A 14,206-nucleotide genomic window follows, 5' to 3' on the forward strand; every position below is an offset into this window, starting at 1 on the left:
GATTTTTTATCAGAAAAACATATGTTTACATTTTGTATCTTTTTATTCTATAAGTTTTGTTGATCGGTAAAATAGGCGTGGAATTGCGTTTTACCAATCAAAACCAGAGTAACAAATATATAATGTAGTAAAGATTAGCTTTGTTCTTTTTATTTGTATAATAATTTGTTTAGCCTTAGAAAATGTCGGCCAAATACCTTTTTTTTTAAACGAGTGCACTGAGATAAACTCAAATGGTTGTTAAAAAAAACATTTTATGTTATCCTATTTGTAAAAAGACAAAACCCTAAACAAATCACAAGCACTCAAATCTTTAAAACCTTCTGAGAGAGAACAACTCAAAGCTAAAGATGAATTCTCTTTCTGAAGAATAAAATAAAAACTCAAAGTTAGGTCCGTTAATAATTTATTTCTTTCTTTTTAAATTTAAAAAAAAAACAATACTAAAACTTGGAAAATTCCTTCACTCCGTACATCCTCTGAAGCTTCTGTGGACTGTGGACCTGAAGAAGCCAAATATAATCTGTATTACCTTCTACACATTCCCACTGGCCAAAATTCGAAGATCTTTGCTTTTTCGTTTATTTGATTTCGTTAAAAAAGGAGAACAAAAGATTTCATCTTTCTGTTTATTCTCTGTATATATAAATAAGAACACTGTCTTGCTTCTCTATTCTCCAGTCTCTGCTTCTCTCTATTCTACAAAAGTCTGAAGCTTTACCATTTTTGCTTCATGGGTTTCTAATTTTATTACTAAAATATTAATTTTCTTTTTGGGTTGGTATTGATCAAAGAGTGGGGAGTGACACAAGAAGCAGTAAAGGCATTAGCTTTCCACTAAATAAAAAAAAACACCCAACAACAACAACAACAACAAAGACCCCAACATGTGTCTTCGTCTCTGAGCAGAATTAAAGATGCAAAGAGAAAGCTTCTCAGTGAGTATAGAGAGTCTTCCTGATTCTCCAATGGGTCCAAGGAAGAAGAAGATCACTAAACTGTTCGATAAAATGACTGAATGGGTTACCCCTTGGAGAAGTAACCCAGAATCGCCAAGAGAGACAAGGATCATACGCGGAGATGTCGAGCAAGAACAGTTTCAATACGCAAGTAGTCACTGCTTGTCTTCTTACTACAGTGTCTTCGTCGTTCGCCTCGCTATAATGGTTAGTTTAGTTTTTGATCAATCTTTTGATAAGAAAGGTGGAAGCTTTATAAGTTGAGATGGGTCTGTGTGTGTGTGTGTGTGTGCAGGTGATGCTAGCAATTCTAATAGGGCTTTTAACAATACTAACATGGCACTTCACAAGGATATACACAAAGCAATCGCTTCAAAACTTAGCAACTGGCCTTAGGTACGAGCTTCTTCAGCGTCCAATCTTAAGGATGTGGAGCGTTTTAAACACCACATCCGAGCTAACAACAGCTCAGGTCAAGCTCTCTGAATATGTCATTAAAAAATATGACAAGCCAACCACTCAAGAAGAACTTGTTGAGGTTCCATTTTCTGTTTCTCTATTCTCTGTTTTGATTTTGAGATGCTTTTTATATTAATTGTTAAAAAAAATTTAATCAGATGTATCAAGCAATGAAAGATGTGACATGGGCTCTGTTTGCTAGTGCCAAAGCTCTAAATGCCATAACCATAAACTACAGAAACGGTTTTGTCCAAGCCTTCCACAGAGATCCAGCAAGCAGCAGCACCTTCTACATCTACTCCGATCTCAAAAACTATTCCATCAGCGAGACGACGGGCCTTGAAGATGTAAAAATGTCAATGGGCCACGGCTGGAACAACCAGACGATACACGGGAACATGACTGCCATTTGGTACCAGCAGCAGCTCGATCCAATCACAGGCGCAAAGCTAGGGAAGCCTCTTCAGATTCCACCTGATGATCTCATCAACATCGCTGGGATCTCACAGGTGCCTGATGGTGAAGCTTCTTGGCATGTGACGGTAAGCAAATACATGGACTCTCCACTTCTCTCGGCGGCTTTGCCCGTCTTCGATGCTTCGAACAAGAGCATTGTGGCTGTTGTTGGGGTGACGACTGCGCTTTACAGCGTGGGGCAGTTGATGAGAGAGCTTGTGGAAGTACATGGTGGGCATATTTATCTGACATCTCAAGAAGGATACTTGCTTGCTACTTCCACAGATGGTCCTCTGCTAACGAATACATCAAGAGGGCCTAAGCTGATGAAAGCCGTTGATTCGAAGGAGTGGGCTATTAAGACAGGAGCTCATTGGTTAGAGAAGACTTATGGTAGTCACCTCCCTGACGTTGTTCATGCTGACAATGCAAGGCTTGGTGACCAACAGTATTACCTTGATTCATTTTATCTCAATCTCAAGAGACTTCCAATTGTAAGTTTTCTCGCTATGAATGAATGGTAACAAACTGCACCGCAGTTAATAGTAACAAAAATTTATATATATACCTATGTATCTATATGTTTTTGTTACTATTAGGACCACACTGTAGTTGTTTTGCATATTGGCATTCAAATCTTCAAGAAGTCTAACTGTTTAACCTTTTTCGGTTTTACGCATTTTGCAGATAGGTGTTGTCATTATTCCGAGGAAGTTCATAATGGGAAAAGTGGATGAAAGAGCCTTCAAGACTTTGGTTATACTGATATCTGCTTCTGTCTGCATCTTCTTTATTGGATGTGTCTGCATTTTAATCCTCACAAATGGAGTTTCAAAGGAGATGAAACTAAGAGCAGAACTGATAAGGCAGCTTGATGCAAGAAGAAGAGCTGAAGCTTCAAGCAACTACAAAAGCCAGTTTTTGGCAAATATGAGGTTTGTCAGATTTCTTTTTGACTGTTTAACATTCTTAATGCTAAATACTGAGATGAGTTTTCCTTTTTTTTATGGATACTAGCCATGAGTTGAGGACGCCTATGGCTGCTGTGATTGGATTGCTGGATATTCTGATATCAGATGATTGTCTTTCAAATGAGCAATATGCAACAGTCACTCAGATCAGGAAGTGCTCTACTGCACTCCTCCGGCTTCTCAACAACATTCTGGACTTGAGCAAGGTCAGAACTTACTTTTGATATAATTATTACATATGCAGATCTTTAAGTTAGGCTGTGAGTAAACATTATCTGTTTCAGATGTGTCTTTCCTACAAACTGACCTCAGATTTTCTCTTTTTCTGCCATAGGTTGAGTCTGGAAAACTTGTTCTGGAAGAAGCTGAGTTCGATTTGGGAAGAGAACTAGAAGGACTTGTTGACATGTTCTCAGTGCAGTGTATTAACCACAATGTAGAGACTGTTCTAGACCTCTCTGGTACGGCTGGTTATTATATTGTAGACAGCTAAACTACTGAATCTTCATTGAAATGAAACCCGGTTTATGATTTCTCTTTCCGCAGATGACATGCCAACATTAGTCCGAGGGGACTCAGCAAGGCTTGTTCAGATCTTTGCAAATCTTATAAGCAATTCTATAAAGTTTACAACAAGTAAGTTTTGTGACCATCTCTATCTTCTCTTGTTTTTTTCTTTCATGACAGAGATGTGCATTGCTAATCTGAAAAAGATGAATACTTTGCAGCGGGCCACATTATTCTCCGTGGATGGTGCGACAGTGTGAATTCTCTACATGATGAGATGAGCTTAACTGTTGACAGAAAGAAACCATGGGCTCCAGTGAAAACAAAGCTGGTGCATCACAGGAATCATTTGCACAAGTCTTGTAAGAACGAGAACAAAATTGTTCTTTGGTTTGAGGTTGATGACACTGGATGTGGTATGACACTTGAGTTTCTTAACTATATACTCTTTATTCCCAATTTCCCAGGTTCTGAAAGTCAATTTTCCATATAAATCTTGTCTGCAGGAATAGATCCAAGCAAATGGGACTCTGTGTTTGAGAGCTTTGAGCAGGCTGATCCTTCTACCACTCGGACGTAAGTGATCACAATAAAGTGCAGACAGTAAATGTATAAGCAAAACTAGGCCTGCAGATTTGAACGGAACCAGCTGAACCGAACCAAAATTTTCAGTTTTCAGTTCAGTTACGGTTTTGAGTTTGTGACTTGAAAACGGTTCAGTTTTCGGTTTCAGAAAAATAAAAAAAGAACTGATTATCTGAAATAACCTAACCAAAAATAACAGAATTTAACCAAAAATATCAGAGTTTTTTAGAAAAATAAATCTAAATATAACCGAAACGCAAAAAAAAGAAAGAAAAATTGATTATCTTCGGATAATCTATACTATTATTTGCAAAGTAATTTTTAGCAATAGAGCTCTCACGTTGAAAGTTAGAGCGGTTAATATCTATAATACCTTTAATGAATTATATATATAATTAATTATATAATCAAAAACGAATTTTTATTAATAATATTAACTTTTTAAAAAATAAAATAACTCTTATATATTGTGTTGTTATCTTAAAACATATTTTTCAATTATAAAATTTAAAAATAAACTGTAAAACAATTATAATAAATTCAGTGGTTAAAGTCAATGTTATCTTTAATAAAAATATATATGTTTGATTTAATTTTTTTGAAAACATAAATAATAAGTTATTATGCTGGTTTTTGAATTAATAAAAAATAAACTAATAAATATTGTAAAACAATTAAGCCCGCATATGCGGGCAAGACACCTAGTTTTTTTTTAAACCGAACAGAGCCTTTTTCGGTTTACTTCGGTGGAATTATTGCCGAACTGAAATAACCGAAACCAATAATATCTGACCCGAATAAACCGAAGTATCCGAAACCGCAGGGCTAAGCAAAGCTATGTTCTTATTTGGGTCTTAACCCTCACTGTTCTTGTACAGGCACGGAGGAACTGGACTTGGACTGTGTATCGTGCGAAACTTGGTTAGTCTAGTCTGGAACTTTAGAGTTTGATGAGTCAAGCAAATCATCTGAAACCTTTGCTTTGTTGTAACTTAACAGGTAAACAAGATGGGTGGAGATATCAAAGTAGTACAGAAAAATGGGAGAGGGACTATAATGAGACTACACTTGATTCTGAGTATTCCAGACAACGCAGAACAAATCTACCAGCCAGAGTTCTCCCAGTACGGTCTTGTGGTACGTAAAGACATTGATTATGACCTATGGATGATAGATTAAAGCTTCTTTGTTTGATTCTAGAAATTTAGGAAAGTTTCAGTTATTTTGAGTTTTGGCTCGGATACCAAAGTCGGGAATCGGCTGATATCTAAAAAATTCAGATTCAATTCGGTTTTAGTTTTTGGGTAATTTCGGATAATATGGGTAAAAACGTCGGATAATACAGGGTTTCAGATAAAATATTGGATAAATCCGATAAAAATATTGGTTAATTCAGAATTTTTTTAAATATTTGGATAAAAGATATTCAGATAATTGGAAGATATTTAGAAACCAAATACAGTATAATTAATATTTTTAGGTATATAATATATATTTTAAAATTTATGGTACCAATTTGGTTTTCTGTTCCGGTTCGGTTATGGGTACCAATCCAGCTCTGTTTCAGTTTCAGGTTTTTTGGGTTAGGTTAAATGTGTCCATGCCTAAATGTGTTATTGGTTTTTAATGGAACAGGTTCTACTTTCAATATCTGGAAGCACAGCAAGATCAATTCAATCAAAGTGGCTGCGCAAACACGGCATTGCAACAGTCGAAGCATCAGACTGGAACGTGCTGACACAGATCATCAGAGACCTCTTCGAGACGGGAAGCCGCGAAAACAGCTTCGACTCGCAGCACACCATCGCTGAATCACTGAGAGCAGAGCTTTCCAACATACAAGAGATCAGGAACCCTGTGTTCGTCATAGTGGTGGACATCGGAGTTCTCGATCTCACCACAGATATATGGAAGGAACAGCTTAACTACCTCGACAGATTCTCCAGCAAAGCGAAGTTCGCTTGGCTTTTGAAGCACGACACCTCCAACACGGTCAAAACAGAGCTCAGACGAAAAGGGCATGTCATGATGGTTAACAAACCCTTGTACAAGGCCAAGATGATCCAGATTCTTGAAGCTGTGATTAAAACCGGCAAGAGAGGCTTAAGAGGAAACGGTAGTGATGAATCTCACGACTGTTTAGAAATAGATCCAACACAGTTCGACACTTGCAGCTCTGATGACTCTTCAGAGAATACATCTGTGAAACCAACCGCATTGCCCTCTCCAGTGCTTAAGAACTACCTTCTTGACATTACTAAAAGCAACGATGAGTCAACAAGTATGACTCAGAAGAAAAAAGAGGAAGAGGAAGAAGATTGGAAAGATCGAAGTAACAGGTTGTATTCAGGAGTTGCTTTGGATGGAAAGAATCAGAAGTCTCTTGAAGGTGTGAGGATCTTGCTAGCGGAAGATACACCGGTTCTTCAGCGAGTAGCCACCATAATGCTTGAGAAAATGGGAGCAACTGTAACTGCAGTTTGGGATGGACAACAAGCTGTTGATGCCCTCAACTACAAGTCTATCAATGCACAAGAACACAACAACTTGTCTGAAGAAGAAGAAACCAATCCTCAATCTGATACACCAAACTCCTCACCTTATGACTTGATCCTCATGGACTGCCAGGTACCACTAACACTTCACACCTTTTTTTATTTCATTCATACTCTCACACACATGCAAATACATCACGTTTTGTTCAACATGGCAGATGCCAAAAATGGATGGATATGAGGCAACAAAGGCGATAAGAAGAGCAGAGATTGGCACCAGTCTCCACGTACCAATAGTGGCGTTGACGGCTCACGCAATGTCTTCTGATGAAGCCAAGTGCCTGGAGGTAGGAATGGATGCTTATCTCACTAAGCCTATTGACCGAAAGCTTATGGTCTCTACCATTTTGTCACTTACAAAACCATCAACAGTCCTAACTTCGTTTTCTGACTGAAGTTATTGGATGGAATCTAACAAGAGAGAGAGAGAGAGGCTTTCTTAGGTTCGGGATCTTGGCTTTTGTATATATGTGAAGTTTGTAGTGGTCAATGAGGTTTTTGAAGGGAAAGAGAATCAAGTTTCTGTTTTTTGGGGTCATTCTTTGTATACTAAAGAATGCTTGTTGTACTTAAGTAAAATAACACTTCTACTTGTTTTTATATATGGTGTCATGAAGCAAGACCAAATATTACTGCTTTGCCGTTTGTAGTAAAAAATGTGGCCTATACAGGTTTTGAACCTGTGACCTTCGCGTTATTAGCACGACGCTCTAACCAACTGAGCTAATAGGCCATTTGCTCTTTATGTCGATCTTACGTCAAATATCTAGTATTTACTAGATATATGTTTTTAATGCGTCCGATCATAATGTATGTTTATGGAAAGCCTGACTTTGATATCCCTAATTCACTAGATGAAGCGTCATATATAGTTTCCTACAATATGGTCTTTTAGGATATTAAGATGCAAGCTAGAGGTAATCAATTGAATGATTTTATGTTGTAATCAATGAACTATCTACGCATTGACCTAAAACCTTTTTTCTCAAGTCACCTTGACCTAAGTTTCTTACTGCGAATCATCGGATAGACACAACTCATATATATTAAGCATCTTTATATACAAGAAGGTAGCAACATTCTATAACAAGTTTACAGAAAAAAAAACATTCTATAACAATGAATATCCATATTTAGGCCTATTTTCTGTCGACTAATTAAACATGTTCAAGGCCCATCAAATGCCTTGTTAGGAATACAATAAGGAATAGTGGAATACACGACTCAAGTTGAGCAAATGCAAAAATTAGTCGCTCCCCATGACATAAGACTGATGGTATTTTCATATTAAGTCACTCGAATGTCAGTGACCAAAAAAATAAAAAAATTAACTCGAATGTTAATGTTAAAAATTTATAACAATGATTTTAGGAATTACATGACATAACGCTAAAAATAATACTACATGAAAGTTATGATGAATTAAACTGTATTTTTTTTAAACTGTATTTGTTAGGGAAAAAAAAAATATTCCACGCTTTTGTCTCTTAATCTTTGTTTATGTCACCTGATAACAACATCTTCAAAATAATATTCATCTTACACCTCACTAAACGTTTTTAATTATTGTATCTTTAATAATAAAGTTGATAGTAAACGGAAATTTTAAATGATCGTTCATATGTTTTAAGATCTTTCAATGATAGCTTTTTCTAGGCTTTGTTTCATTTATGATACGTGTGGGTCACTTCTCTACGAAAATCCAGGACAATGGTCGATGTATCTAGTTTTGAAACAAGTCATGTTCATTCAAGAAGTCCCACACAGTCGGAGATGAAGAAGGGGATAATCGAAGAGAAGGCAAAGACGGTACCATTCTACAAACTGTTTTCTTTCTCAGATTCTACCGATGTGTTGTTGATGATCGTTGGTTCGATCGGAGCTATCGGAAACGGTCTTGGTTTTCCGTTGATGACATTATTGTTTGGTGATCTTATTGATACGGTTGGTCGTCGAAACCTATTCACAAACGACATTGTTGAGTTAATCTCCAAGGTTAGATATAGATGCACAAAGGAAACAATCTTCCAAGTTTTTACTTGGTTATGTTTACTTTATTTTGTTTGTTTTTCTTCGTTTTAGATTTGTTTGAAATTTGTCTACCTTGGACTTGGGACATTTGTAGCAGCCTTTCTTCGTAAGTAATACTCTCTCTGATTCAAACTAAATGTCGTATAGTACCCATTTAACCTTTTCAATGTAAAAATTGACATAAATACATAAACTTTAACCTCAAGTGAGAACTAATATATAAGAAGTAAGAAAATAATAGATCATGCTATTAATTAGCTTATGTAAAATTAATAAAACACAACTACTATATACAAAAAAAATTGTTTCTTGTTAAGGAAGAAAGCAATTTCGTTTTATGTTTTCCCCTGTTCTAGAGGTGTCTTGCTGGGTGATTACGGGAGAAAGACAAGCTGCAAGGATAAGGAGTTTATATCTGAAGACAATTCTAAGACAAGACATTGTATTCTTCGATGTCGAAACAAACACAGGAGAAGTTGTTGGTCGTATGTCAGGTGATACTGTTCTTATACTAGATGCTATGGGTGAGAAGGTAAACAAACAAAAATATCCCCAAAAATAGATGTTATGTATAAATAGATTGAAATATATGAAGTGTGAAATTTTTTCTCAGGTTGGGAAATTTATACAGTTGTTTGTAACATTCTTGGGTGGATATGCATTAGCGTTTGTGAAAGGATGGTTACTTACACTTGTTATGTTAACCTCAATTCCTCTTCTAGCTATGGCTGGTGCAGCTATGTCGCTTATTTTCACTAAAGCTTCTTCTCAACAACAAGCTGCTTATGCCAAAGCATCAACTATTGTTGAACAAACTTGCGGGTCTATTCGAACCGTTAATAATATTTCCTTTCCCTCCTTTACTTGTTAACTTATCATAAAATTTATAAAAGTTTGAAACATAAACCATGTTATTACATGATTTCTCCAGGTTGCTTCATTCACGGGAGAGAAGCAGGCGACTAGTAGCTACAAAGAGTTGATAAACTCGGCCTATAAATCGAGTGTCAAGCAAGGTCTCTCTAATGGTTTAGGGTTTGGAGTAATGTTCTTGGTGTTCTTTTGTAGCTATGCTTTGGCTATATGGTTTGGTGGAGAGATGATACTCAGAAAAGGGTATACAGGTGGTGCAGTGATTAATGTAATGATCATTGTGGTCGCGAGTTCGATGTGAGTAAAACATATCATTCTTAGTCTCAAAGGCAGTTAAAACAATTAGAATTGTAAAATTTTTAAGGGACATCATCCCACATTAGAAGCGGGAAGATAATTAAGGAATATATAAGCGAAATGAACCAATTCGCTAGATTTTGAGTTGGAAACCAATCTAACTCTCTCTTTTTTTTTTGTTTGTTTCTTTGGATAGGTCTATAGGGCAAGCAGCGCCATGTCTAACCTCATTTGCAGCTGGTCAAGCTGCAGCTTATAAAATGTTTGAAACAATAAAAAGAAAGCCAGTGATTGATTCTTTAGATCTAAACGGGAAGGTTTTAGAAGATATACAAGGCGAAATAGAGCTGAGAGATGTGTGTTTTAGTTACCCTGCAAGGCCTAGAGAAGAGGTCTTTGGAGGATTCTCTCTGATGATCCCAAGTGGCAAAACTACTGCTTTGGTAGGAGAAAGCGGCAGCGGGAAATCTACTGTGATCAGTTTAATAGAAAGGTTCTATGATCCGAGTTCCGGGCAAGTGCTTATTGATGGTGTTGACTTGAAGGGGTTTCAGCTGAAATGGATTAGAGGAAAGATTGGATTGGTTGGTCAAGAACCGGTTCTGTTTTCTTCAAGTATAATGGAGAATATTGGGTACGGGAAAGAGGGAGCAAGTGTCCAAGAGATAGAAGCAGCTGCAAAGCTAGCAAACGCAGCCAAGTTTATCGATAAGTTGCCTCGGGGTTTGGATACAATGGTAGGTGAACATGGAACTCAGCTATCAGGAGGACAGAAACAGCGGATCGCAATCGCTAGGGCCATACTTAAAGATCCAAGGATTTTGCTGCTAGATGAAGCGACAAGCGCTCTTGATGCAGAATCCGAACGAGTGGTTCAAGAAGCTTTAGATAGGGTGATGGTTAACCGGACTACTGTGATTGTCGCACATCGGTTAAGCACAGTGAGAAATGCTGATATGATTGCTGTTCTTCACCGTGGAAAGATAGTTGAAGAAGGTACACGTACATGATACACATTCTTACGTATATATATTCTTTTGGGTTGGTTATAAAACTGTTTAGATTTTGGTTTACTTTTAACATTTTAAGGTTCACATTTGGAGTTACTCAAGGATCATGAAGGGGCTTATTCACAACTTATACGGCTACAAGAGATAAACACAGAATCAAGACGATTAGAGATTTCAAATGGATCTATCAGGAATGAATCATCAAGAGGAAATGGTGTCAGTAGGATGCATAATGATGATGAATCTGTTTCTGTTGCAGGACAAGAAAACACTGAAAAGCCTAAAGAAATGCCCCAAGATGTGTCGATTACTCGAATTGCTGCTCTTAACAAACCGGAGGCTCCCATTCTCATACTTGGAACCTTAGTATGTGCACTTGATGGCGCTATATTCCCAATCTTCGGACTCCTCTTTGCTAAAGTTATCATAGCTTTCTTCCAACCACCTCATGAGCTGAGGAGCGATTCGAGATTCTGGTCGATAATATTTGTGCTTCTTGGTGTACTCTCTTTGGTAGTGTATCCAATACATATGTCCTTGTTTGCCGTAGCTGGAGGGAGACTGATTCGTAGGATAAGATCAATGTGTTTTGAGAAAGTTGTTCACATGGAGGTTGGGTGGTTTGATGAGCCCGAGAACTCGAGTGGTGCCATGGGAGCAAGGCTCTCTGCTGATGCAGCCTTGATCAGGACACTTGTGGACGACTCTTTGGCTCTAACTGTCAAGAACGTTGCATCCGCAGTGGCGGGAATAATCATAGCTTTTGCGATTAGCTGGGAGTTAGCTGTTATTATCTTAGTAATGATTCCTTTAACTGGAATCAATAATTACGTTCAGGTTAAGTTCATGAAAGGCTTCAGTGCAGACGCAAAGGTTGGTTGGTCCTTTTTTCATTAAATAGGTTTAGGGTTGGTTACTTGTTAAACAAGAAACTGAAATAAATAGTTTTCAGACAAAGTACGAGGAGGCGAGTCAAGTAGCGAACGATGCGGTTGGGAGTATAAGAACGGTTGCATCTTTCTGTGCGGAGGAGAAAGTGATAGAGATGTATAAGAAACGATGTGAAGATTCGATCAAATCGGGAACGAAGCAAGGAGTAGTCGCAGGATTGGGGTTTGGTCTCTCCTTCTTCGTTCTTTACTCTGTCTATGCTGCTTGTTTCTACGCAGGTGCTAGATTGGTTAAAGACGGAAGGACAACCTACAACGGTGTTTTTCAGGTTTTGTCATGGTTCTTTTTCTTTGGAAATCTATATGATAAATTTTGAGGATAGACAATTAGACATGGTCGGTGTTCGGTTCGGTTAGGATTTCAGGTTTTTGGTTCAGCCACCTAAGCACCACCACTTGGATTTTATATTTTTTAGGCCAGGTTCGGTTAATAATATTTTGGATTCGAATATATTTTATAATATATCCAAAGACTCATTTTAGATCAAAATTTATTTCAAGTCTGGTTAATTTTAATTTGGTTCGGATAATTTTAAATGTCATATAACAGCGTAAACATAAAATTGAATATATTTTTTTTAGTCTGGTTAATTATGTTATTACAAATTACGAGAAACATTATATAGACGACTTGAGTAGCCTTTAAACCCCAGTTTTGGTGTAGAAGCCTTTAAATCTTAACCACTAGGCCACGGTGATTTCATGTAAAATTGAATATCTAAGATACTAGTTTTTGAATACAATTCGGAAACTAATAACTTGGATTTTTAGGTCAGCTTTATGGGTTATTCGATTATTAGTTTTTGTGTTGGGTTGATAAGTAATAACACTTAGGGTTCATGTATGTTTTACACAACTCTCTACCTGATCAATTCGAGTATTTTATAGTTCGGATCGTATATGGATTCATGTTGTTTTTGGTTCGAATTCAGTACTGATATTGGATTACACTTTTATTGCCTAGACCTACTTGACGAGAACATGCTTAATCTTTTTCTATTGGCTGGTTTTGCGCCAGGTTTTCTTAGCATTGACGATGACAACAATTGGGATTTCTGCGGCGAGTTCTTTCGCTCCTGATTCAAGCAAAGCTAAGAGTGCTGCTGCTTCAGTTTTCGGAATCATCGATAGGAAATCGAAGATAGACTCGAGAGATGAATCAGGGATGGTGTTGGAGAATGTAAAGGGAGATATCGATTTTTGTCACATAGAGTTTGCTTACCAAACTAGACCTGATATTCAGATATTTCGTGATCTTTGTTTCTCCATTCGTGCCGGAAAGGTAACATTTCTGTATACAAATTATAAAACTTATAAATCCTAAGTAATATATATAGAACTTATGCTTCTTTAACACTTTACATGTTGACTTTCCTAATTTTTGTTCTTATTCAGACTGTTGCTTTGGTCGGAGAAAGTGGATCAGGTAAATCTACGGTGATATCTCTGTTACAGAGGTTTTACGATCCAGATTCGGGTCATATCACTTTAGACGGAGTTGAGCTCAAGAAGCTGCAACTGAAATGGCTGAGAAAACAAATGGGGCTTGTGGGGCAAGAGCCTGTACTGTTCAACGACACAATACGAGCCAACATTGCGTATGGAAAGGGAGGAGAAGAAGCAACCGAGGCTGAGATCGTAGCTGCTTCCGAGCTCTGTAATGCTCATAAATTCATCTCTAGTATACAACAGGTGACCGAAACAAGACCTTTTGATATATATAGTTAAGACATACAGAGATTATTACTTGTGTTGCAAGTAAAAACTCTTTCCTGTTTGGTTTTAGGGTTACGATACGGTGGTCGGGGAGAGAGGGATACAGTTATCAGGAGGACAGAAGCAGCGCGTGGCAATTGCACGTGCCATCGTGAAAGAACCGAAGATCTTGTTACTGGACGAAGCGACGAGCGCGTTGGACGCAGAATCAGAGCGTGTGGTTCAGGACGCACTTGACCAGGTGATGGTGAACCGGACCACCATCGTGGTGGCTCACAGGCTTTCGACGATCAAGAATGCTGACGTCATCGCCGTAGTGAAGAACGGTGTGATCGCGGAGAAAGGGACGCACGAGACGTTGATGAATATCGAAGGTGGTGTTTATGCTTCCCTCGTTCAACTTCACATGAGTGCTTTCTAATTGATACAATCATACAAAAACCGTATATTTTTCATAATAAACAAAAGAAAAGAAACAAGTTAAAGACACGAATTTTTCGAACCAAATGTTTTGTATGAAGAATTTTTCATTGTTTGTTTGGCTGAAGAAAATAATTTTTTTGGTAAGGAGTTGAATGATTGAATCCAAATTTGTGCTTTAAAACTACAATGAATCAAACGTATCTTTTATTCAATACTACAAAAGAGTCTCACGATAACGAATATTTTAGCAAGAAAAAAAAAAGAGTCTCACGATAACAGCTTAATAGTGATCACGAGAGTGTAATGAGTAAGACACAACTCTTTAGTATTTTTCTTGATCTTTCTCTTTCTCGTTATTGTCTTAATTTGTATTCAGATGATTAGAAAGCTTTAACCACATCTCCTATTTATAAT

At 37.4% G+C, this 14,206-nt stretch overlaps 2 protein-coding genes and 1 non-coding gene across 3 annotated transcripts; 2 read left to right on the forward strand and 1 right to left on the reverse strand.

The window, feature by feature from the left end:
* Positions 1-466: 466 nt before the first annotated feature.
* Positions 467-7,092, forward strand: LOC106451672 (histidine kinase 1). The gene is made up of 13 exons (XM_013893628.3): positions 467-1,166; positions 1,255-1,497; positions 1,577-2,368; positions 2,562-2,809; positions 2,892-3,051; positions 3,180-3,306; positions 3,392-3,481; positions 3,574-3,768; positions 3,859-3,928; positions 4,816-4,858; positions 4,937-5,074; positions 5,573-6,565; positions 6,651-7,092. The coding sequence occupies exons 1-13, from the start codon at positions 918-920 to the stop codon at positions 6,885-6,887; spliced, it is 3,585 nt and encodes a 1,194-aa protein (XP_013749082.2). The 5' UTR covers positions 467-917; the 3' UTR covers positions 6,888-7,092.
* Positions 7,093-7,151: 59 nt separating this feature from the next.
* TRNAI-AAU lies at positions 7,152-7,225 on the reverse strand. The gene has a single exon. It is a non-coding gene; the product is annotated as a tRNA-Ile (tRNA).
* A 922-nt stretch (positions 7,226-8,147) lies between these two features.
* Positions 8,148-13,983, forward strand: LOC106453778 (ABC transporter B family member 5-like). Its single transcript, XM_013895988.3, has 11 exons — positions 8,148-8,487; positions 8,575-8,629; positions 8,880-9,055; positions 9,137-9,358; positions 9,455-9,693; positions 9,890-10,689; positions 10,783-11,576; positions 11,656-11,922; positions 12,672-12,935; positions 13,049-13,345; positions 13,440-13,983. The coding sequence occupies exons 1-11, from the start codon at positions 8,203-8,205 to the stop codon at positions 13,788-13,790; spliced, it is 3,750 nt and encodes a 1,249-aa protein (XP_013751442.2). The 5' UTR covers positions 8,148-8,202; the 3' UTR covers positions 13,791-13,983.
* The last annotated feature ends 223 nt before the right edge of the window (positions 13,984-14,206 follow it).

The sequence above is a fragment of the Brassica napus genome, chromosome A7 (genome assembly GCF_020379485.1).
Source record: "Brassica napus cultivar Da-Ae chromosome A7, Da-Ae, whole genome shotgun sequence".
In the NCBI taxonomy this organism is placed as follows: domain Eukaryota; kingdom Viridiplantae; phylum Streptophyta; class Magnoliopsida; order Brassicales; family Brassicaceae; genus Brassica; species Brassica napus.

Bases quoted from the DNA above. Each gene is read 5' to 3' on its own strand.
- LOC106451672 (XM_013893628.3), top strand. From the start codon at position 918: ATGCAAAGAGAAAGCTTCTCAGTGAGTATAGAGAGTCTTCCTGATTCT. The intron at 3,769-3,858 runs GTATGACACTTG...TCTTGTCTGCAG, and splicing joins GGTTGATGACACTGGATGTG to GAATAGATCCAAGCAAATGG. The intron at 3,929-4,815 runs GTAAGTGATCAC...GTTCTTGTACAG, and splicing joins GATCCTTCTACCACTCGGAC to GCACGGAGGAACTGGACTTG.
- LOC106453778 (XM_013895988.3), top strand. From the start codon at position 8,203: ATGGTCGATGTATCTAGTTTTGAAACAAGTCATGTTCATTCAAGAAGT. The intron at 11,923-12,671 runs GTTTTGTCATGG...GTTTTGCGCCAG, and splicing joins CCTACAACGGTGTTTTTCAG to GTTTTCTTAGCATTGACGAT. The intron at 13,346-13,439 runs GTGACCGAAACA...GTTTGGTTTTAG, and splicing joins TCATCTCTAGTATACAACAG to GGTTACGATACGGTGGTCGG.